Source organism: Colobus angolensis, unplaced genomic scaffold (genome assembly GCF_000951035.1).
Source record: "Colobus angolensis palliatus isolate OR3802 unplaced genomic scaffold, Cang.pa_1.0 Scaffold30, whole genome shotgun sequence".
NCBI lineage: Eukaryota > Metazoa > Chordata > Mammalia > Primates > Cercopithecidae > Colobus > Colobus angolensis.
This window is the reverse complement of record NW_012116266.1, coordinates 2,350,592-2,375,948: the sequence shown is the minus strand read 5'-3', so window position 1 is coordinate 2,375,948 and position 25,357 is coordinate 2,350,592. Positions and strand designations below refer to the sequence as shown.

Genomic DNA, 25,357 nt, shown 5'->3' with positions numbered 1-25,357 from the left:
CTCGATCTCCTGACCTCGTGATCCGCCCGTCTCGGCCTCCCAAAGTGCTGGGATTACAGGCTTGAGCCACCGCGCCCGGCCCTGTTATTATTTTTTATGTGTCTGCCTTCTGCAGCTACTTGAATGGTCTTTAAGAGGCAGCTCGACTTTTTTTGAATTTGCCTTAGTACCTAGCATAGTGCCTGTAATGCAGTAGTAAGTCCTTAGTAGATGGTTATTGCATGAATGAATGTTTGCCTGACTTTAAGAATTCAGGCCGTGGCAATATCATTAGGTCAGCTGGTTATATACATGAAAGAGCAGTCCCTGAAATGCTTTGGTCAAACATGTTTTCTTGAATCTGATAGAAGAGATTCATAGACTGATTTTAGATATGAAAGTTTTGGGTCTTTTTAAAAATAATGGAATTTAAATTTTGAATGGGAAATACATAGACATAATTCACAGGGCACGTTCAAAAGTAAGTCTTCTTAAATTGCTGCCATCCTGTAATCACTTCACTAGAGGTAACACGTGATACCTCTAGACTTCTACAGTTGTATGTGCCATTCTCTAGATATTCTAAGCATTATTTTTTCCCTTCTATTTTACATAAATGGTAGCTTTCTGTGTACCCTTGCTTTTCACTAACAATGTTTATAGTAATTGGTTTTTATTTGTATGTATAGAGCTGTTTTATTATTTTTAAAACCCACGTTGTATTCCATTAAATACCATTAATTATTTAACCAGTACCTAGTTACTGAGTATTCAGGTTGATTCTAGTCATTTGCTATTACTCCTCCCTCCTCTCAAAAGTAGCAGTAAATATTCTTGTACATGCCTCATTAAACTCATGAGAAAACCAAAAGTGGAATTAGAGGTCAGAGGGTATGTACATTCTTAATTTTAATAGACATTGCAAAATTGCTTTTTGTAGAGGTTACAGATCTACATAGAGGTTAACCAGTAACCGTTAACTGATCTATATTCCTGTGAACAATGTATTAAAGTGCCTTTGTCCTTACACCCTCACCAAAACATTGTGTTAAGATAATAATAGCTAACATTTGTGAATGCTTACTATGTGTCGAACTGTTTCTTCATTTTAATGCTCCTTACATGTAACAATTAATTTACTCATCAAAACAATCTCATGAGGGAAAATAGTGTAAGATTCCCTTTTTTTGGAGGCAGAAACTGAAGCATACAAAGTTAAGTAACATGTCAAACTTTTTGCTGTTACTACTCTGATAATTGAAAAATAATATATGATTTCATTTGTTTAATTATTCATGTTTAGGGGCCATTTGTATTTAAGTAGCAATTGGTAGCACCACCTCCACCTTCTGCAGTAATTCCCTCCCCGCAGTCCATGCAGTGTTCAGCCTGTGGTGACTGCCTGGATTTCTTGTCCTTTAAGGATAGTCCAGAATAGAAAGCAAATAACATTTATTATGCCTCTCTTTTAATATTTTAAACAGATATTAGAATATGTTTATGAGTCTCCCCCCTTTCTTTTTAGTTCAACACAAGATGAGACACATGTGAATACCGGGTCATCGTCTGAAGTGGTACATTTGGATGATGATTTTTCTGAAGAAGAGGAAGAGGATGAGGATAAGGTTGAGGATGAGGATGCTATCGAAGAGAGACCCTCCGAGGCTTCAGAACCTATTGAAGAGTTACATTCCAGACCTCATAAATCTCAGGAAGGCACACAGGAGGTTTCAGTTCGACCATCAGTTATTCAAAAACTGGAGAAGGGACAGCAGCAGCCCTTGGAGTTTGTTCATAAAATTGGGGCTGGTGTGAAGAAATGTAATCTAGTAGATATTGGTCAGGCTACAAATAATGGAAGCAACTTGGTACGCCCCCCAGTGATTTATAATGCTCCTGCTAGTTGTTTATCTGGAAGCTCTAATGATAGACCAGTTAAAACTAATACAACTGGTTTACCAGCAGCAGCTCATTTGGATTCAGTTAGCAAATGTGACCCAGACAGAGTTGGCAAATATCTTGAACAGTCAGACGGGGCCTCTAGAAATCCTGTGCCATCATCCCATGTAGAAACTTCTTCATTTTCACATCAGAAACCTAAAGAATCAAATAGGAAATCTTTACGCATGAATTCAGATAAGTTGGTTTTGTGGAAAGATGTAAAATCTCAGGGTAAAACTTTGTCAGCTGGCTTGAAATTCCAGGAACGCATGGGTACTAAGGGCTCCTTCAGAGTTAAATCTCCTTCCAAATTAGCAGTAAACCCGAATAAAACTGACATGCCTTTAAATAAAGGAATCTTTGAAGATACTATTCCAAAGCACCATGAGGAATTCTTTTCTAATATGGATTGTACCCAAGAAGAAAAGCGTTTGGTTTTTAACAAGAAAGCCTTTTGGGAACAGAAGTGCTCAGTGAGTTCTGAAATGAAGTTTGATTATAGCTCTCTTCAGTCAGCATCTGATCAGCCCCAAGAGACTGCACAAGACATAAATCTTTGGAAGGAGGAGCGAATTGACCAAGAAGATAACTATGAATCTAGAGGTTCAGAAATGAGTTTTGATTGCAGTTCCTCTTTTCATTCACTGACTGACCAATCTAAAGTGAGTGCCAAAGAAGTAAACCTTTCCAAGAAAGTATGTACTGATGTACAGTATAAGAATAATACATCTTATGTTTCTAAAATAAGTTCTGATTGCGATGACATTCTTCACTTGGTTACCAACCAATCCCAAATGATTGTTAAAGAAATAAGTCTTCAGAATGCAAGGCATATTAGCCTGGTTGACCAAAGCTATGAATCTAGTGATTCTGAAACAAATTTTGATTGTGATGCTTCACCTCAGTCCACTAGTGACTGCCCTCACCAATCTGTAAAAGAAGTAAACCTTCCTAAGGAAGTGCACATTGGTTTGGTTGATAAGAGCTATGGTTCCAGTAGTTCTGAAGTAAGTGCTGATTCTGTTTTCCCACTGCAGTCAGTGGTTGACCGACCCCCGGTGGCTGTCACAGAAACAAAACTTAGGAAGAAGGCTCATACTGGCTTGGTTGATAACTATGGATCGAGTTGTTCTGAAACAAGTTTTGATTGTGATGTTTCTCTTGAGTCAGTAGTTGATCATCCCCAACTGACTGACAAAGGAAGAAACCTGAAAGGTAAACAAGTCCACCTAAAACATAAGAAGCGTAAACCCAGTAGTGCTAAAGCACATCTTGATTGTGATATCTCACTCGGGACAGTTGCAGATGAATCCCAGAGGGCCGTTGAAAAGATAAATCTTCTAAAGGAGAAGAATGCTGACCTTATGGATGTGAACTATGAATCCCATGGTCCTGGAATGGGTTTTCACACCGATGCTCAGTTAGTGGCTGACCAGCCTCAAGTAGCAGAAATAGAGCCTCAGAAAGTGGATATTGACCTTGAGAATAAGAGTGTTCAGTCTAGCAGTTCTTCTCTAAGTTCTGATTCTCCGGCTTCTCTTTATCATTCAGCTCACGATGAGCCTCAAGAAGCTTTGGATGAAGTAAATCTTAAAGAGTTAAATATTGACATGGAAGTTAAGAGCTATGATTGCTCCAGCTCTGAGTTGACTTTTGATTCTGACCCGCCTCTTCTGTCAGTTTCTGAGCAGTCTCATCTGGATGCTGAAGGAAAAGAACGGCACATTGACCTGGAAGATGAGAGCTGTGAGTCAGATAGTTCTGAAATAACTTTTGATTCTGATATTCCTCTTTATTCAGTAATTGACCAACCTGAAGTAGCTGTTTATGAGGAAGAAACTGTTGATCTGGAAAGTAAAAGTAATGAATCTTGTGTTTCTGAAATAACTTTTGATTCTGATATTCCTCTTCATTCAGGAAATGATCACCCTGAAGTAGCTGTTAAAGAAGTAATTCAGAAAGAAGAGTACATTCACTTAGAAAGGAAGAATGATGAACCCAGTGGTTCTGAAATAAGTTCGGATTCCTATGCCCCTCGTCATTCAGTGACTAATTCTCCTGAAGTAGCTGTCAAAAAGCTAAATCCTCAAAAAGAAGACCAGGTACACTTAGAAAATAAGGAAAATGAACCTATTGATTCTGAAGTAAGTTTGGATTATAATATCATTTTTCATTCAGTGACTGGACATTCTGAAGATCCCATTAAAAAAATAAGCCGTCACACAAAAGAGCACATGTACTTAGAAAATGAGAGTGGTTTTGAAACAAGTTTGGATTCTGATGTCCCTCTTCGGCCAGCGACTCACAAACCTGAAGTAATTGTCAAAGAAACATGGCTTCAAAGAGAAAAGCATGCTGAATTCCAAGGTGGAAGTGCTGAATTCAGTGGTTCAAAAACAAGTTTAGATTCTGGTGTCCCTCATTATTCAGTAATTGAACCTCAAGTAGCTGTTAACAAAATAAATAGAAAGAAGCAATATGTTCTAGAAAACTATGATAAATGTAGTGGTTCTGAAATAATTTTGGATTCTAATGTTCCACCTCAGTCAATGACTGACCAAACTCAGCTAGCTTTTTTGAAGGAAAAACATGTTAATCTGAGAGACAAAAACAGTAAATCAGGTGATTCTGAAATAACTTTTGATTCTGAACAACTTCAGGAAGCGGTTAAAAAAATAGACCAATGGAAGGAAGAGGTTATTGGCCTGAAAAATAGGATTAATGAACCTAGTACTTCTAAATTAGTACATGATTCTGATGTTTCTGTCCAATCTGTGGCTGATCAACCCAAAGTAGCTATTAAACATGTAAACCTTGAGAATGAAAACCATATGTACTTGCAAGTTAAGAACAGCCAATATAGTTGTTCTGAAATGAATTTGGATTCTCGTTTCTTGGTTCAGTCAATAGTCAATCGACCTCAAATAACTATTTTGGAGCAAGACCACATTGAGCTAGAAGGTAAGCACAATCAATGTTGTGGTTCTGAAATAAGTTTTGATTCTGATGACCCTCTTCAGTCAGTGGCTGACCAGCTGAGAGAAACCGTTAAAGAAATAAGCCTTTGGAAGGATGAAGAAGTTGACATGGAAGATAGGAGGAATGAAGCTAAGGGTTTTGAAATTATGTATGATTCTACTGTTCTTCAGCCAGTGGCTGGCCAACCTGAAGAAGCAGTTAAGGAGGTCAGTCTTTGGAAAGAGCATGTTGACTTGGAAAATAAGATTGTCAAACCTACCAATTCTAAAATAAATTTTGATTCTCATGAACCCCTTCTGTCTGTGACTAATAAAATTCAAGGGGTGAATAAAGAAATAAATCTTTTGAGGGAGGAACATGTTTGTCTGGATGATAAGGGCTATGTGCCCAGTGATTCTGAAATAATTTATGTTTCAGATATCCCTCTTCAGTCAGTGATAAAACAACCCCAAATTTTGCAAGAGGAGCATGCCAGTCTGGAAGATAAGAGCAGTAATTCTTATAGTCCTGAAGAAAGTTCTGATTCCAATGACTCTTTCCAGGCAGCAGCAGATGAGCTTCAAAAATCTGTCAAAGAAATAAATCTTTGGAAGGAAGACCATATTTATCTGGAAGATAAGAGCTATAAATTAGGTGATTTTGATGTAAGTTATGCTTCTCATATTCCTGTTCAGTTTGTGACCGATCAATCTTCTTTGCCTGTCAAAGGAATAAACTTGCAAAAGAAGGATCATAATGATCTAGAAAATAAGAACTGTGAAGTCTGTGGTTCTGAAATAAAATGTGATTCTTGTGTTCATCTTCAGTCAGAAGTTGACCGACCTCAAGTGTCTTACAAAGAGGCAGACCTTCAGAAGGAAGAGCATGTTGTCATGGAAGAAAAGACCGATGGACCTAGTGATTCAGAAATGATATATGATTCTGATGTTCCTTTTCAAATAGTGGTTAACCAGTTTCCAGGGTCAGTCAAAGAAACACATCTTCCAAAGGTGATACTTGTGGATCTGGTGCCCAGTGATAGTGATTATGAAGTAATTTCAGATGATATTCCCCTTCAGTTAGTGACTGACCCACCTCAGTTGACTGTCAAAGATATCAACTGTATAAATACAGAATGTATTGATATAGAAGATAAGAGCTGTGACTCTTTTGGTTCTGAAGTCAGGTGTAGTTGTAAAGCCTCTACTCCCTCAATGACAAACCAATGCAAAGAGACTTTCAAAATAATAAACCGGAAGAAAGACTATATTATTCTGGGAGAGCCAAGTTGTCAGTCTTGTGGTTCTGAAATGAATTTTAGTGTTGATGCCTCTGATCAGTCCATGACTTACGAGTCACAAGGACCTGATGGGAAAATGGTGAAATATATTGACTCAGAAGATGAGAGCTGTGGATATAATGGTTCTAAAGGAAAATTTAATTTGGGAGACACTTCTCATCGAACGACTTACCGACTGCAGAAAGCTCACAAAGAAGCCAAGCTTCGGAAAGATCCAAGAAATGCTGGCCTGAAAGGTAAGAGCTGTCAATCTAGTGCTTCTGCAGTGGATTTTGGTGCCTCTTCCAAGTCAGCGCTCCATCGAAGGGCCGATAAAAAAAAACGTTCAAAGCTAAAACATAGAGATCTAGAAGACGTGAGCTGTGAACCGGATGGTTTTGAGATGAATTTTCAGTGTGCTCCCCCTCTTCCGTCTGATACTGATCAGCCTCAAGAAACTGTTAAGAAAAGACACCCTTGTAAGAAGGTGTCTTTTGACTTGAAAGAAAAGAATCGTGATTCCAGGTCAAGCTCTGTTCCCAAGGTTGATTCTGTAAGGAACCTGAAAAAAGCAAAGGATGTCATAGAAGATAATCCTGATGAACCAGTTCTTGAAGCCTTACCTCATGTACCTCCTTCATTTGTGGGGAAAACATGGTCTCAGATAATGAGAGAAGATGACATAAAAATTAATGCTCTTGTGAAGGAATTTAGGGAAGGTCGTTTCCACTGTTACTTTGATGATGACTGTGAGACCAAAAAAGTTTCTTTGAAGGGGAAAAAAAAGGTTACCTGGGCTGACTTGCAGGGTAAGGAGGACACTGCACCAACTCAAGCTCTGTCAGAAAGTGATGATATTGTCTGTGGTATTTCAGATATTGATGACTTGTCAGTGGCCTTAGATAAACCATGCCATCGTCATCCTTCAGCAGAGAGGCCTCCTAAGCAAAAGTGGCGTGTGGCTTCTCAATGCCAGACAGCGAAAATCAGCCATAGTACTCAGACCAGTTGTAAGAATTACCCAGTGATGAAAAGAAAAATAATTAGACAAGAGGAAGACCCACCAAAAAGTAAGTGTTCACGTTTACAGGATGACAGAAAAACCAAAAAGAAAGTCAAAATTGGGACAGTTGAATTTCCTGCATCATGTACTAAAGTTTTGAAGCCCATGCAACCCAAAGCCTTAGTCTGTATTCTTTCTTCTTTAAATATTAAACTGAAGGAGGGTGAAGGCCTCCACGTCCCTAAAATGAGGCACCATAGTTGGGATAATGATATTCAGTTTATATGCAAATATAAACGGAATATCTTTGATTATTATGAGCCCCTGATTAAGCAAATTATAATTAATCCTCCCCTGAATGTAATAGTACCAGAGTTTGAGAGGCGTAACTGGGTTAAAATTCATTTTAATAGGAGCAACCAAAACTCCAGTGCAGGAGATAATGATGCTGATGGACAAGGCTCTGCTTCAGCACCTTTAATGGCAGTGCCGGCAAGATACGGATTTAATTCACATCAGGGAACCAGTGACCCTTCTCTGTTTCTGGAAGAATCAAAGATTCTGCATGCTCGTGAGGTTCCAAAGAAAAGAAATTTCCAGCTAACATTTTTAAATCGTGATGTTGTCAAAATCTCTCCAAAATCAGTTAGAAATAAGTTTTTGGAAAGTAAAAGTAAAAAGAAAATTCACGGAAAGAAGGTGACAACTAGTAGTAATAAGTTAGGTTTTCCCAAAAAGGTTTATAAACCAATTATTCTCCGGCAAAAACCCAGAAAAGCTTCAGAGAAACAGTCAATTTGGATTCGGACCAAACCAAGTGATATAATTAGAAAGTATATTTCAAAATACTCTGTTTTTTTACGTCATAGATATCAGTCCAGGAGGGCTTTTCTTGGAATGTATCTGAAAAAGAAAAAATCTGTTGTCAGTAGGCTAAAGAAGGTGAAGAGAACAGCTAAAGTGCTTTTGAATTCCTCAGTTCCACCAGCTGGTGCTGAAGAGCTGTCGAGCGCTATCGCAAATCCTCCTCCAAAGCGACCTGTGCGGGCTTCTTGCCGCGTCACACGAAGGAAGAAGAGGAGTGATGAAAGCTACCATGGCCGAAAGAGAAGTCCTTCTGGACCTGTGAGAGCATATGATCTGAGAAGCTCGTCTTGTTTACAACAATGTGAAAGAATGATGACTCGGCTAGCAAACAAATTGAGAGGTAATGAGATAAAATAGGAGTTGTTTTTGTGTTCAGGCTAGTTGAGGATTCAGTACTTCAATTGAAATGTATTTGGTACTTTGCGCACAGAGCTTTCCCAACTTTGGTGAGAAAACTAATCTTGAACTATTTTGCTATCAATATTATTTTTCACAATTTTTATATTCATTTAAAATTAGTGTTTAGAGTCCTTTCATTTTAAGATTCAAAGCAACCTTTGTCCAACATTTTCTGTAGAAGAACTTCATCTTAATTTATGTCACAAAATAATTTAGCACCATATATAGAATTTTGTTCCTCAAATCATATCCGTCTTATTTTTTACGATTATCTCTCTCATCCTTGCAAATTTAACATTGTGAGAATGAATATAGCAAACTTATTACAAAGAAGGAACTATAATGAATTATGTCAGCTTTTGAAAGGGGTTGACTTAAATGAATACAAACAAAATATAGTTTGTCTTTCTTTTTAAAACATTCCAGAAAATGAGATTCCATAGTCTTTAATACAGTTTTTAAAAACTGGTGATTTTTTTTATGCCTAACACAAACTCCTCCTGCTTCATTTAAATGGAATCTGCAAGTCTCTAACTTTTATCATTTGGACACATGCACACATACAGTCTCTATAAGTTTTTTGGGTTAGCCTTATTAGATCTTAAAAGGGAAAATAATTTTGCCCATGTGTTTAAGCATTCCCCCCCCCCGTTTTTTTAACCACCTTTACTCCCTTCTACATGAAGAGTTGGTGGTTTAGTATGAAAATCCAGGTTACTTTGTGGCTTTATCTCCTAAAAATATTTTAGGCATTACCATATTAGTTTTTATTTTTATTTATTATTATTAGTTTTGAGACGGAGTCTCACTCCGTTGCCCAGGCTGGAGTGCAGTGGCCTGATCTCGGCTCACTGCAACCTCCGCCTCCTGGGTTCAAGTGATTCTCCTGCCTAAGCCTCCCGAGTGGCTGGGACTACAGGCATGTGCCACCATGCCTGGCTAATTTTTGTATTTTTAGTAGAGGCGGGGGTTTCACTGTGTTGGCCAGGCTGGTCTCTAACTCCTGACCTCGTGATCCACCTGCCTTGACCTCCCAAAGTGCTGGGATTACAGGCGTGAGCCACCGCGCCCAGCTTACCATATCAGTTTTTAATAACTTGAACTGAAATTCTTGGCTTGGTAATATTTGGGCAGGCCATTAATTCTCATTAGAAAATTACTTAATATTTCAAAGAAGTGAATAAAACTGGTAATCTTTGCGGAGGCCCATTTTGTGAGTGGAAACCTGTGTTTATACATTAGTTTGTCTTTAACTTGTTAACAGATTTTAACAATTCAAATAAAAGATGTTAACGAGATGCAGTTTGAGTCTGGGATACTCAGAGTATATCCAGAACTTGTATTCAGGGACACTGGTTGAGTTGGTACAGATGCATTCAGTTGTCGTTCATTCATGTTAAGCCAAGATCCTGGATCTTCTATCATTAATGTTAAGGGGAAACGTGAATTACAACTATGTTGTATGACTGCCATATTTTCTTGAAACTAAGGTCAGTGTTAAACCATATCTTGATTTCAGAATTTAAAATGTGTTACCTTAGAAATAATGAAATATAGTGTAACAGTTGGTTTCTAAATGTGGTTTTATTTCAGGGGCCATTGTTTAACCTGTGTGTATGCTATGATGGAGTTCTTTTGTAATTTCTTTACTTCTAAATTTAAATAGTAATTATGTTTAAAAACAAATGTTTTTGTTTTTAGTTGCAAAGCAGCATGTATCTCATTTCCTTCAACCTTGCCTCCTCATACACAAATATATTTTCATTTCTCTTCTTAAAAGATCACTGTGGGCCAGTAGTTCAAAATAATCCTCCAATTTTAATTTAGGAACAAAGCTTTGTCCTAGTGACTAGGAAGTAAACAAACAGCTGATACATAAAATATTCTATTTGTGGGTATTGGTGTCTTTTTTCCCTATGGAATAGACACATAGTTCCCTTAAATTTTATTAATAGACATTCTGTATTCTTTCGGTGTAAGTTTAAAAGCAAGAGATCAAATGAAAATATGTACTATGTACTTATGATGTGTTATATCTACTGTGATTACATCATACGAGAGAACAGTTCTTATAATTCAAGTAATTCAAATTTCAAGTTATACAAATGTTACCATTTTCACATTGGAAGCCCTTCTAAGTACCATTTTCATTGGGGGCAGGGAGAAGGTTTATATTTAAATTTTATATTACCAAACATAGAAGTACAGTGCAGTACTGATGATTTTGTTTAAAGTTTTTGAAATGTTTACTAGTTCTTGTAATCATTATTTTAGACAAGCTTGAAAACTTGAAATTGTTGAAACTTATAATTTAAATTAAATTGGAAATTACTTTCAGAATTTGGTAGTATACAAGATGTGCCCCTTTGTCTAAATAAATGTTGGCTTAATTTGCAGATTAGATAAAACAATTGATGTTTTTGTGTATTCAAGAGTGCATTAAATTCTTTTAATAGTAAAAAGTCAAATTACAACCATAATGAGTATTTTATTAATCTTGTTCTTGTTCAGTATTTTGCATAGATTTTTATTGTAATTGTCCTGAGTTCTACAGTATGTGGACAATATCGTGTGAAGTGTGTTTTTGCATTTGTGCATTTAAATTATTTATGTAACTAGGGCTCTGAGTAACACTTTTTTTTTTGGTTAAAGAAAAGCTATATTTAAATATTCAAATAATTATATATTTCCATGTAAAACTAATGTGAAGACTAATGTATTTTTTATATTGCAATGTAAAAGCTAAACTTGTTTTTGATGTTATCAAGATAAAATTTATTAAACCTTGAAATTTGTCTCTGTTCTCTCTTCATGTTAGAAACTTTTTCTGGGAATACTCGAAGAATAAGAGAATAATGGCCTGAGAAATAATAAATGAGAGAATGTAAATGTTGATGCCAGCGAGAAAATAGTTTAACCAAAGATATACAGATTATATTTGATGCAGCAGTTATTTCAAAGGATTAAAATTAAACCATTTATTTGGCTGGTGGAGTGGTGGATTAGCAGCTTTTCACTTTGTGTACCTGGATTGAAAGGGCCCGTGAACAAGACTGAGTTCATGAGGCTGCATCTATATCACTGTTTGACACCTACTGGGAAGGGAGAACTTGGGAGCCTCCACTGCCACAGCATGTATTATAAAGGACAAGAAAACATGAGAAAGTGTATGTGGGTCAGTGAGGTGCCTTTGGCCCCAGTAGTACTGACTGCCAGAGTTTGTTGGCCTAGACGTTATTGCCAGGATGAACAACATCCTAATATTTTTTTTTCTTTCTTTCTTGAGGTGAAGCCTTTCTTCGTTGCCCAGGCTGGAGTGCAGTGGTGCAATTTCAGCTCACTGCAACCTCTGCCTTCCAGGTTCAAGTGATTCTTCTGCCTCAGCCTCCCGAGTAGCTGAAATTACATGCATGTGCCACTACACCCAGCTAATTTTTGTATTTTTTGTAGAGACTGGGTTTTACCATGTTGACCAGGCTGGTCTCGAACTCCTGACCTCAGTTTGAGACCACCTGCCTTGGCCTCCCAAAGTGCTGGGATTACAAGCATAAGCCACCACACCCGGCCTCTAATATTTATAATAAAAATCACAACTGGGCATAGTGGCTCACGCCTGTAATCCCAGCACTTTGGGAGGCCGAGGCGGGTGGATCACGAGGTCAGGAAATCAAGACCATCCTGGCTAACATGGTAAAACCCCGTCTCTACTAAACAAAATACAAAAAATTAACCTGGCGTGATGGCAGGTGCCTGTAGTCCCCACTACTCAGGAGGCTGAGGCAGGAGAATGGCGTGAACCTGGGAGGTGGAGCTTGCAGTGAGCTGAGATCAGGCCATTGCACTCCAGCCTGGGTGACAGAGGGAGACTCCGTCTCAAAAAATAAATAAATAAATGACTAGAGTGAAAATGTAAAATGGAATCCATTTCTTTACATAGAAGCAAAGGGCTTCTATGTAAAGAAAATATAGTTTGTTGAATCTTTTAAGTATAAACTTATAATTTTCTGTGTTTATAATTTATTACGTGAATGTTGTAATAAATTTATTTCCAAGTTTCCTTATTTTAAGGTTAAAAGGTGTGTGTGTGTGTGTGTGTGTGTGTGTGAATATCTTGGGCCCTTACTGAGTGCCAGACATTGTTCTAAGTTTTTAATCTGTTATCTCATTTGGTCTCAAAGGACCTTTATGAGTTAGATACTGTAATTTTCACGATATATTAGATGAGAAAATTGTGGCATATTGTAGTTTATAGTTAATCATCATTCCCACCCCCCAGTTTCAAGCCAGCACTAATCTACTTTCTGTCTTTATAGTATATCCTTTTCTGGATAGTTCATTTGGATGGAGTAGTAAAATACGTGGCCTTTTGTGTTGGCTTCTTTCATTTACCACGATGTTTTGTCATTGTGTTGTAGCACAAAATTTGTTCCTTTTTATTGCTGAATAATACTTACAGTTCGTTTTTAATGAAAATAATAACACAGCCTTGGTCTCCTGGTAGCAAATATGAGAAAACCACTAGGTTTGAGCCTAGCTGTTCCCTTTGTCCCTCTTCTATGTGTCATCCTTGGTAATTCCCCAGACCCAAGACCAGACAGGACCATTGCCTTCTAGAGTTCTCTTATTCCATACCTGGATGTTTGTGCTTCCTCTCTTGGACTTTTTGTCCCTTTACTACCCTTCCTGGCATTCTTTTCACTGTTCTGTGAATTCTTATTTTCAGTGTCAACACGTTACCCTGTGTTCTCAGTGCTTTCACAGTGGATTGCTGGCAGGTAATTGGAATCTGAGAATTTTATCCAAGTTGCCCATTATTCTAATCTCCATGAGCCACAGAGCCAGGAACTGCTGATGGTGTACTGGTTGTGGCGAACACTCTTTTTTGAAAATTATTATCTTACATAACCACAGCACATACCATCAAAATCAGGAAATCAGCATTGATCTGGTAAGACTATCTACTCCACAGACCTTGTTCAGGTTTGGGGGATTATTCCAGAATATTCTCTCCTGGTCCAGGATTTGATCCAGGATTATCTACTGGCATGACTCTAATTTTCTTCAGTATGGAGCAGTTCCTCAGCCTTTCTTTGTGTTTCATAGCATAACTTATTGAAGATAACTAGTTTTTTTTTTTTGGTGGAAACTCAGTTTAATGTTTCTTTATAATCTGCTTTTCTAGGGGAGGAGCAGAAATTCTGTATTCTTAATGTTTTGTAACTAGAGCCATGTGATGTCAATTTGAATAAATGTGATAGAAGATACCCAGTGTTGGTCCTTAGGGAAAAAGGTTTTCATAATCAGATAGAAGTGGGGGCTCTCACTGAAGCTGAGTTATCAACAAATAGTTACATTTTCTGGCAGTATTGACTGTGAATTTTATCTAATTATTTAACTCATAGAGAAGACAATCACTTATTCATACATTTAACAAATATTACTTCTACCCCTACTACATGCTTACCCCTGTGTGGGTGCCAGGGATCCAGGCATCAACCAAACAGGCCTCTGGTTGCTCACCCTCATGCACTGATATGTGTGAGGGGGAATTTGAGTAGTGGTAAGTCAGTGGGCTTGCAACATAATTCTTGTGCTTTCAAAGATCGTTCATAGACTCATATAGCTAACACTCACAGGATACTGCTCTTTGGCATTGATCAGTTCCTCCACTTTCTGCCCTGAGACCCATTGCAAGCTGTTTCTGATCATTGTCTGGAAAGATTATTTTCCTGTGTTTGTGTTATTTTGAAAAGGCTCTCTGTGTTGGTTTGGTGCACCAGGATGGTGTTATATAGACTCACTTGCCACAGCAAAAAAAAAAAAAAAAAAAAAAAAAGACATCTTAAGGAGAAGTTGGTATACTCATCAGATGTTAAGTTTTTGAGCTGAGATTTTGTCAGCCTTTTTGACCTGGAAAAATAGAAGGCTTACTATTTTTTTTTTTTCGAGAGTTGTCACTGGTCACAGATAATTAAATAAGTAAAGTGAGTGGTGTTTATCATCCATTGAGCTAGACCTATTTTACTAGCTGATTGACTACCTGAAAATCTGAGTTTGAATGTGGTTATTTCACTGTGTCAAATGGTAGCCTAGTAATTGATTATTAGTGCTGTTTTACACAGTGGCCTTCTTATGTCTAGGATATATTTAGGTGAGTGAGTGAGGTAGCTTTGATGCCTTAATAGAATCAGAGAAACCACTTGGCCATAATAACTGATAATTTTCGGGTTTTCATACTGTGCTTACTACTTAACACATCTGTAACCTAGCAGAGCTACAACGTTCCTCTTCTTTTTGTTCCTACAGAGAAAGGATCTCATATCTAACTTAGAATGTGGCATAACAATATCTGACAGTCTTTTGAGGAACAAATCACAGTAACCCCAAATTGCCCAGGGTAATCGATAGCAACTGCCAGATTGCATTTGGAGCCAGGACATTTCTTTGGCTATACTGGATGATCATGTAAGATCTGGAAGAACATGAGGATGGTTATAAGTGGCTGGATAAAAACAAAACAAAAATATATGAGTTCCTGTTGAGCTAAAGATGTTGATGAGAATTATTCTGAAGAAAAATGGCCACTACATTTTAAGTGCTAATTTAAGAATGGCTGCTGCTGCTTAGAGATTGTTGAGTATACTGATTCTAAATTACGTAGTTTAAGTTGTGTAAATTTAAATTCTGGAGTAGGTTTTTTTTTAATATCATATCCATCATAAAACAGCTATTTTCACTTGCCATAGGTGAAACTATGGGCAAACATTTATGTGCAGGTGTGTTGTAGCAACAGATCTTGTTAACAGTGTAAGTGCTTAAGGAATTTTTTAGTACAGATTCTGTGAGTTAAAATTACAGTATGGAATGGTCATGAAGCCTGATTCCCTTCCTCAGCCCCACTGTCCAGTAGAAAAAACAATCCTGATTTAGTCTTCAATATGTAATCTATCTTCTTCTTGGACATACAGAAGGGTTTGTATTATATAGTATTTAGGGCTTAACATCTTGTGCCAAGTAATTTTGTTTTTCTTCTGAATCACAGTAAAACTATGTGGAAATCAATTCAAGAAAAATTTGCTTGATGCTAGTGCATGACGGTAAGTGGGGGCATTGGGAGTTCATCCTGAGTAAAGGAAGAGAGCCTGTTCCTCAAGCAGAGTCCATTCTGCCAGTGAATTGCCCACATCTCCAAATGAACATAATGCAGTTGGGTCAGGGAGAATGACACAGGAGGCTCAGCATCATTTCTGTCTCCTCACTGTTCTTGGCACCATATCGTAACACAAAGTTTTATTGAATATTTACCTAAAAATTCTCCCATATTGGTTATTTTCACTTCTGTGGTTTGACACTGTGATACCAGATGGAACAAACAAGAGCCTGATCAAAACTTCAAACAAAAAATCTGGGGAACAAGCTGTCCACAGGGTCTTTGAAAAGCTCTAATACATTCCCGGGTATCTAAAAGGTTGCATAAATGTGGAAAGCTGTGGGCATGCCTGGGAAAGACCTGAGAGGGCCCTACTCGTTCACCTCTGGCTGATTGGAGTTTCTGTGCAAGTAGGAAGTGAAGGCTAAGGCAGAGTTCTAAGCTGCCTGAATGTTGAGGGCATGTCTTGACACACATACATACATCTAGAGCTTCTCAGCAAATAATGGAATATTTATTGGTTCACAGAATTTAAGTAAATGTCTGTCGAATCATTGGCTGACCACTAAGTTAACTGAGCAGAGACTTCAGTTGCTGTACAGTACAGGGAATAAAGACTATTGAATTAGTCCCGGAAGGTCACTATGCTAACAAATAGCAGCAGCAGAAACAACAAAACAGCAATTACAACAAACCCTAAGGGTGGGGGAAATCTGATTTCCAGAGTTTCTATATTATCTAAAATACTTAGTTTTCAATTAAAAATATTGAAATATGCAAAGAAATAGGAAAGTATGACCTATGCACAAGAAAAGAACTGTCAATAGAAACTATTTCTGAGAGGTCTTATTGTTGGACTTACAAATACTTTAAATGAGCTATTAAATATATATATTATTTATAGGATTATATATAAAAATATTATAGACCAGGTGAAGTGACTCATGCCTGTAATCCCAGCACTTTGGGAGGTGAGATGGGTGGATTACTTTGAGCCTAGAAGTTCAAGACCAGCCTGGGCAATGTGGCGAAAGCCCGTCATGCATGCCTGTGGTCCCAGCTACTCTGGTGGCCGAGGTGGGAGAATCGTTTGAGCCTAGGAAGTTGAGGCTGCAGTGAGCTGTGATTGCACCACTGTACTCCAACCTGCACAACAGAGTGGGATCCTGTCTCAAAAAATATTTTTAAATATTAATATATACATAAAAATAAAGTCTAAAGGAAACTGTCTAAAGAATTAAAATATGAGAACAATGCTTAACCAAATAGATAATATCAATAAAGAAAAACTGGAAAAAAGAACTAAATTATAAAGTTGGAAAGCTTTTTAAAATATATTTCTTGATAAAAATGTGTAAACCTTGTCCTCTTCACTAGGTTATGTAGACTTCTTAAAGGTGTTAACAGTTATTGTGTACATTACATTTTTGTGTCGGTCAATATGCCTACTGTAATAAAAGGTTTTCCTTCCCTCCACCTAGCATCACTTGTGTATATATATTTATTGTGTGCCTGTCTTCCCTACTAGCATAGAGACTTGATGAGAATGGGGCCTTGTTTACTCACCAATTTCTATCCAGCATGTGTGTATTAGTCCATTTTCACACTGCTATAAAGACACACTTGAGACTGGGTTGTTTATAAAGAAAAGAGATTTAATTGACTCACAGTTCTTCATGGCTGGGGAGGCCCCAGGAAACTTACAATCATGGTGGAAGGGGAAACAGGCACATCTTACATGGTGGCAGGTGAAAGAGCATGCAAGAGCAGGGAAAACTGCAGTATGAAATCATCAGATCTCGTGAGAACTCACTATCACAAGAACAGCATGGGGGAAACCACCCCCATGATCCAATCACCTCCCTCCCTTGACACATGGGGATTCGACACAATTCAAGATGAGATTTGGGTGGGGATACAGAGGCAAGCCATATCAGTGTGATTCAATATCTGGATGATAGTAAGTTTTAAAAACATGTATGTGCAATCAAGAAATTACAAAATAAACATGGTATAAAATATTAAAAATATGGTATAAAATATAAAAAATAGTACACCTGTATAGGGCTCTTAGCATAAATGGAACTTGCAGTTTAGACGTTGCTCTGGGTAAGAGTGAGTGATGAGTGAATGTGAAGGCCATGATATTATTGTATACTACTGCAGACTTTAAAAACACCCTACATTTAGCTACACTAAATTTATGTAAAAATATTTTTCTTTGATAATAACCTTAGCTTATTGTAACATTTTTACTTTCTAAGCTTTTACATTTTTAAACCTTTTTTGATGTTATAATAACACTTATTAAATACTTTGTGTAGCTGTACAAAAATATTTTCTTTTTTTATATTCATACTCTATAAGCTTTTTTCTATTTCCTTTTTTTTTTTTTTAACTTTTAAACTATTTTGGTAAAAACTAAGACACAAACACATACATTAGCCTGGGCCTACACAAGGTCAGGATCATCAATATCACTGTCTGCCACCTCCACATCTTGTCCCAATGGAAGGTCTTCAGGGACAGTAACAGGCATGGAGCTGTCATCCCCTGTGATAAAAATGCCTTCTTCTCAAACACCTTCTAAGGAACCTGCCTGAGGCTGTTTTATAGTTAACCTTTTAACAGACAAAAGGAGCCAGGTGCAGTGGCTCAAGCTTGTAATCCCAGCACTTTGGGAGGCTGAGGCAGGCAGATCCCTTGAGGGCAGGAGTTTGAGACCAGCCTGGCTGACATGGTGAAATCCCACCTCTACTAAAAATAAAAAAATTAGCTGGGTGTGCACCTGTAATCCCAGCTACTCAGGAGGCTGAGGCAGGAGAATCTCTTGAACCCAGGAGGCGGAGGTTGCAGTGAGCCAAGATCACACCACTGCACTCCAGCCTGGGTAACAGTGAGACTACGTCTCGAAAAAAAAAAAAAAAAAACAGAAACAAAAATAACCTAAGTAAGAGGAGTATATTCTATTAAAATAAAAATAAAAAGTATAGCACAGTAAATACATAAACCAGTAGCATAATTGCTTATTACCACTATCGGGTATTACGTACTGTACATAATTGTATGTGCTATAGTTTTATGTGACTGGCAGCATGATCGGTTTGTTTTACATGAGCGTCATCACAAACACAAAATGTAATGTCACATTACAACATTGAGATGGCTATGACATCACTAGGTGATAGGAATTTTTCAGCTCCATCATAATCTTACGGGACAACCATCATATATGCAGTCTCTTCTTGACCAAAACGTTGTTCTGTGGCACATGACTGTATTATTAGATGTCAAAATTCCTGTAGCCTAGGCACTAATTTCCTTATCTTGGAAGTGGGAAAGAATATTAATTAAACTGGCACTATGTGCAGTTTAACAATCATATGGTCTCTAGATCAGGAATTCTTAGCCTCCCTGGCTGTCCCTACTGAGTATGATTGGTTGAACAATTGGTATCCTCCTGTCCTTTGCAAGAAAGCACACACAGAACTCCAACAGTTATTGTCTTTACATGAGATTCCCGATGATAGACTCCCTGTGGGGTCGCTAGGGGAATGGGCTCCACTATGGCACACTAGGTGATCTTGGACATATCCACATAGGCTGTGCAGGCAAAGGCTGGAACCACAGCTAACTTGAGTCTTGGCGGAAGCACCTTATTATTCTCCCAGCACATGATAGAATGTGAGGTCCATGATTAGCGGCTCCAAGGCCATCTCTCAGGAGTCTTTTATGCCTCCTGGGTTCTGGTGAGGTATGAAGTTTTCTGCCTTAGAATACAGCTGCAGACTCTAAAACTGCCTACTTGCAGTTTAGAATGAGCTTCTCAGCAATGTGATGTCCCACAGCTCACGTGGCAATCATCTGGCCCCCTTTGTTCTGGGTCATCCTTTTTGTTGTATGAGACAAGGATCACAGGGAGCTGGAACTTTTGTCTACCTTCTGTCTAGGTAAGTAATACATTGTCTAAGTCTAAAAAGGATTCATGTGTCTCCTCTGATTGAATCTGTCTAACAGGCCTTGGTCTTGGCCCTGCTTGCTGCTCTGTGCTTTACGGGGCCCTGATCCCAGCGTGGGAGGCCTCTCAACCCAGACCTGGGGGGCCGCTCTCTCACCTGGCTGCGTCTCCCCTCCTCTGTGGGATTAGCCCACAGAATTTTAAGTCCAGATCCTGATTCTTTCTCCTAGGTAGCTTTTAATCTTCCATACTTTGTTGAAGGGGATGAGTTTTGTTTTGTTGTTTTTTCCCCTAATTTTCAAAGTTGGACAGAAGAAGGTCCTGAGATTCACTGAGGGCCATAGACTTGGTGTGGCAGCTTGCTTCTTTTTTCTTTATAATTGGCCTTGAAAAAAGTTTATACATGTATAAAATTATACATATAATTGACATATATTAAAATTCAAATACCTAACACTGGGATTCTGGAAGGGTTAATTTCTGTCATACTATAATACGAATGAACCTTGAAATCATGATGCTCAGTTAAAGAAACCAGATCAAAAAGCAACATTTTGTATGATTGCATTTCTATGAATGGTTCAGAGCAGGCAAATTCAAGACATAGAGCAGTGATTGCTAGGAAACAGTACAAGGGGAGATGGACAGTGACTGCTAATGGGTTTTTTTGGGGGAGTAATAAAAATATTCTGGTATTAGATAGTGGTAATGGTTGTACAACTTGTGACTACATTAAAAATTACTTATTATACAGTTTAAAAGGGTGAATTTTATATGTAAATTATGTCTGAGTTTTTTAAATTACATAAGATAAATTATAAACTTGGTGTATTAGTTTCCATGGCTGCTCTAACAAACAACCATCAACTTGGAACTTGTGGCGTGAAACAACAGAAATCTACCCTCTCACAATTCTGAGGCCAAATGTCTGAAATCAAGTTGTCGGCAGGCCTATTCTACCTCTGGAAGCTCTATGAGAGAATCTGTTCCTTGCCTGACAGCTTTGGTGGCTGCTGGCATTCCTCGGTCACATTACTCTAATCTGCCTCTGTCCTCACATTGCCTTCTCGTGTGTGTGTGTGTGTGTGTGTGTCCTCTCCCTCTGACTCTGTGGTGTCAATTCCCACACAGCTTCTGCTTCTTATTATGCAGAAGAGGGTTTGTTTCATTGAATTTCATTCAAAAATACTCTCTAATAACTTTCCATTTTAGTCAGTCTAGCAAAAAAAAATGCAACAGAGATTTTACATATGGTTCTTTCTTCTATTTGTTCATAATAAAAAGCCAAGGCTGATGTTTGCAGTGTCATACTGTGAAAGGCAAATCCATTGAGGAATAAAAAGCAATATGCATCTTTCTGCTGTTTTTTTTTTTTTTTTTTGAGACTGGGTCTCACTCTGTCTCCCAGGCTGAAATGCAGTAGTGCCGTCATAGCTCACTGAAGCCTTGATCTACCAGGCTCAAGCAATCCTCCCACCTCAGCCTCCCGAGTAACTAGCACTAGGGGTGCCCCACCAACATACCTGGCTATTTTTTTTTTTTTGCTTTTTATAGAGAAGGGGTCTCTTTATGATTCCCAGGCTCTTCCTGAACTACTGGACGCAAGTGATCCTCCTGCCTTGGCCTCCCAAAGTGCTGGGATTTCAGGCATGAGTCACTGCATTCGGTCTGGTCAATTTTTAATTGTCTGTCTGACTGTCTCATTAGAATGTAAGTTTCATGAAGATAAGAACTTTTTTCTGTTTTGGTGCTTGTTGTATTCCCATTGTATACCAGAGTATCTAGAATAGAGTAGATACTTCATAAATAATTGTTGAATGAATGAATTAGTGACTTTAGGTCTATTGCAGGTGCTGTAGCTAACAGTACAAATTGAGATCTTTAATGAGTACTTCATTGTGTGCTGTTATTTAGAGGCCCATTGGTGGGGTGATGGTGAAGTAAGAAATATAAGTTAATGTTATTAGATTGGCTGGTAAGAAAAATCGATCACAGGTGTCAGTTTAGGCCCTCCAGGAAGGAGACACTGGGATGGGTTAGACATGCAATAGCTGTACTGTGAAAGACACCTGTCAAAACTGCCTGGGAATTAGAAAGAAGGCGGAACGAGAGGAGGCGGAGGAAGTCTTCAGATGCAGTGCAAGTCTGATGCCTATGTAAGGAGATGGGGGAAAGAAAGAGGGTTGTGTGGGAACAGCCACAGACTATGGTGCCTGTCTGAGAAAGTCTCAGCCAGCCCACCAGAAAGCTCCGGTATAAAGATTTCCCATAGATGAGTTCCACCTCAGGCAACAATGGCTCAGTCATTAGCTGGGGGCTATCCAGGAGGATCATGGACTGAGCCCAAATACTTCAGGTTCTTGAAGGGAGATCCACGAGGTGCACTTCGTGGTTACCACGGTCCTCCCATGCCATGCAGATCCACTTCTCCACACACATTTGGGGAGCAACTTTTTCAGGGTTTGCTACAGTGTTGCCTCTCAGCTTGGGTCTTGGCAGATCATCTCACCAGCCAGCCAACTCTAAAAGCCTGGTTGCATTTTGGATGGCATTGTGTCTGGTATAACCAGAGGATCCCATGGTCATGGACCCACTTCTCTACTTCCTTTGCTATCAAGTAAGTTGGACGCTACGTTGTGTGTGATTTCATGCCTGCAGATTAGCTACTCTAAGCCGCCAGATCATGGTGCTGGCAGGAAAGGTGTAAGTAGGAAAGACAAGCCCTTACTTGAAGTAAGTGTTTATTCCTGAGAGAATAAATCATTGGTTCTTCCATGACATAAGAGGTCCAATGTAGTCAACTTGACCAGAAATGGCTAGTTGGTCCCCTTGAGGAACAGTGACATCTCATGGGTTCAATATTGGTCTCTATCGTTAGCAGATTAGACACTCAGTGGTAACAGTACCTAGATGAGCACTGGCAAGTAAATGCTGTTGTCTATGCTGTTTCCCCATCTTTGCCAGGGTAACTACTCCATTTGCATGCCATTCGTTTCAGTTGTATTTTATTTTATTTTTTGAGATGGAGTCTCACTTTCTTGCTCATGCTAGAGTGCAGTGGCCTGATCTTGGCTCACTGCAACCTCCACCTCCGCGTTCAAGTGACTCTCCTGCCTCAGCTTCCCGATGAGCTGGGACTACAGGCATGCGCCACCATGCCTGACTAATTTTTGTACTTTTAGTAGAGATGGGGTTTCACCATGTTAGTCAGACTGGTCTCGATCTCTTGACCTCAGATGATCTGCCCGCCTTGGCCTCTCAAAGTCCTGGGATTACAGGTGTGAGCCACCGCACCCAGCCCTTTCCAGTTCTTAAGTGATGGATAATGAAGACTGGCTAATGTCAGTTGGCTGAGCCATTTTATCTGCTTGGTTGCTTATTGCCTCTTCTCTGGTACCTGCTTTCTGGTGGGCATTAATGTGTGATACAACAATTTACACTTTGTGCTTATCTCCATACGTCCACCCACTTGCCCCTACTCCAGAATTCTTTGCATCAGTCTCTCAGAATTTGCTTTCTAGGCCCTTGACCAGCCTCCCGAGCCATTAATTACTGCCCATGATTCCATATGTATTCTTATGTCGGACCACCTCTCCTTCCACACAAAGTGAATGACCAAGTGTACCTGGTGAAGCTTCTGTCATTGGAAAGATTGTATCTCACTACTGTTTTTCAAGGGCAGTCCTGAAGGGGACTGTAAAGCAGCCTCCATTTATTTTCAGCTTTTACCCACAAACAGAGCCAATACATTTATAAATGAAGCTCAGATTGTCTCTTCTTACTTCAGCTGGTCATGTGGGACCCTCTGTATGCCCAGTAGGTATAAGCTAAAGAAGGAGCATTGAAGTGGGAGCCTGCACTACCGCCTCAGGCAGGTCACAGTGCTACTTGTTCTGCCTGGGCTAATCCCAGGTGTACCCTTTTCTATCCTTATGGGGGACTTCTGCTGGGCAGTTTTCTACCACCACTTGGCCTCTACTCCTTGTCACCACTGCTATTAGCAAGCTACTCTCTGAGACTGCTTCTCCTTTAGTCAGCCCTGGGCTATGGAAGAGGACCACCACTGAATTCCTTAGTTATGTTGGTACTTCTCTAACCACTGCATTTCTGATGGCCTTTTTTCTTCTAGGTTCTCCTATGAAGCATAATCCTCTGATTGGTCTTCTGGCCCTACATAATACATACATTCCAGCATGCCTATTTCCCTGCCTTGTCATTATTTCACCCCTACTTGATAGTAATTCATGCATTTCAAGTTCACTCAGTATGGGCCATTGCTTTCTCCAGGTTTTTAAAACCACCCTTAGGCCAGGTGTGATGGCTCATAGCTGTAATCCTAGCACTTTGGGAGGCCGAGACAGGTGGATCACTTGAGGTCAGGAGTTTGAGAACCGACTGGCCAATATGGTGAAAATTAGCTGGACAAGGTGGTGCATACCTGTAATCCTAGACACTCAGGAGGCTGAGGCAGGAAAATCTCTTGAACCTGGGAGGCAGAGATTGCAGTGAGTCGAGATTGCATCATTGCACTCCAGCCTGGGCGACTAAAGTGAAACTCCATCTCAAAAAATAAAATAAAACCACCATTTAAGTTAGTTTGTCCCATCCCCTTCCTAGGGTGTTAAATCCCGTGTTCTAAGAAAGTGCTCCTAAGTCAATAAACTCTTAAACAAACAGCTGTTGATCAGGCATACTCAAAATCCAATCCCATGGTTTCTACTAGTATATCCTAGCTAATCCTTGCAGCATCTGTCTTATCATTGCCAGTATGTGCCCAGTTGTTTTAGTTGAGATTTAACCCTAGTTAACAATCTGGCAGCCAGGTGAGAAGTGGGGTCAGCTTCTGAAGGGAAATCAGTTGTCTTGCAGAGGAGGGGTCTTTTCACACAGGGGAAATGCTAACTCAAATAGGGTCTCATGGAAGAATCACTAACTCTTAATACGGAGGGGTAGGGAACTTCAGCAGGCTCTGAGAGCCAAAGTCTTTGAGGATTCATCCACATTCCATGATTCAGGGTCCCATCGTTTCTAGACAAAGCCTTGATCTTAGCATAACAGACTTGCCTTGGCTGAGTATTCATTGTCTTTGAAGTTTGGCTACCCTGAATTTGCTCCACAGCTGTGTCTGTTCTCTCACTGCAGGAGATAAAGGCCTCTTTGTAAGCTGCCAGAGAGGTCCTTTGGCTCTCATACTTAGTTTTTAAATGTTTGTTAACTGCCTTCAATTTCTCATTATCCTATTGTATGGCATCAATACAAATTAATAACCAGCCAATTCCATTGTCCTTGAATGCATCATTCCCCCTCAACTGCCTGAATTATTGCACTGGCCAGAGAAGTTGCCTCCACCAGAATACTGTTCTGAGTCACCATTGGTAGAAGTTTAGCAAACAGACCCCTACATTCTACCAGAGACTAGCCATGCCACTGGGGTATGGGGTCATCATTTCTAGCAAGGAAGTGAGTTACCTAATCCCCAAGGTCCATCTTACTATCTGCTCTCTTGGACCACTCTCAGTTATCAGTGGATTAAGTCTGGTTTCTCTAAGGGAGAAGAAGCCAAGCACAAGTTGGCAATGCGAGAGATTCATGAAAGTGACCCTGTGAAATGTAAAAGGAAGAAGAAATAGGAATGGGGAGGTAAGGAGAAGAAGAAGAGAGGTAGATTAAGGAGGAAGAGCTAAATCTCAGGCAAACCAACGAGGAGCTCTGGTGTAAAGACTGCCAGGAGGTGAATTCCATGCTGGGCGAATGAGTAGATTCTCATCTATCGCCAGACTCAGTTACTGGCTTGGGACTGCTTGAGAAGAATGTAGCTTCAGC

The 25,357-nt window shown here is 39.2% G+C and overlaps 1 protein-coding gene across 2 annotated transcripts in view; it reads left to right on the top strand.

The window, feature by feature from the left end:
* ZDBF2 (zinc finger, DBF-type containing 2) overlaps nucleotides 1-11,217 on the top strand; it is a 33,299-nt gene extending 22,082 nt beyond the window's left edge. Inside the window, exon 6 of one of the 2 annotated variants that reach the window (XM_011949864.1) lies at nucleotides 1,505-11,217. In XM_011949864.1, the coding sequence (XP_011805254.1) occupies nucleotides 1,505-8,384 (6,880 nt within the window). In that variant the 3' untranslated portion in view covers nucleotides 8,385-11,217. The remainder of the gene's footprint in view (nucleotides 1-1,504) is intronic. The other variant, XM_011949863.1, reaches the window with a different exon arrangement.
* The last annotated feature ends 14,140 nt before the right edge of the window (nucleotides 11,218-25,357 follow it).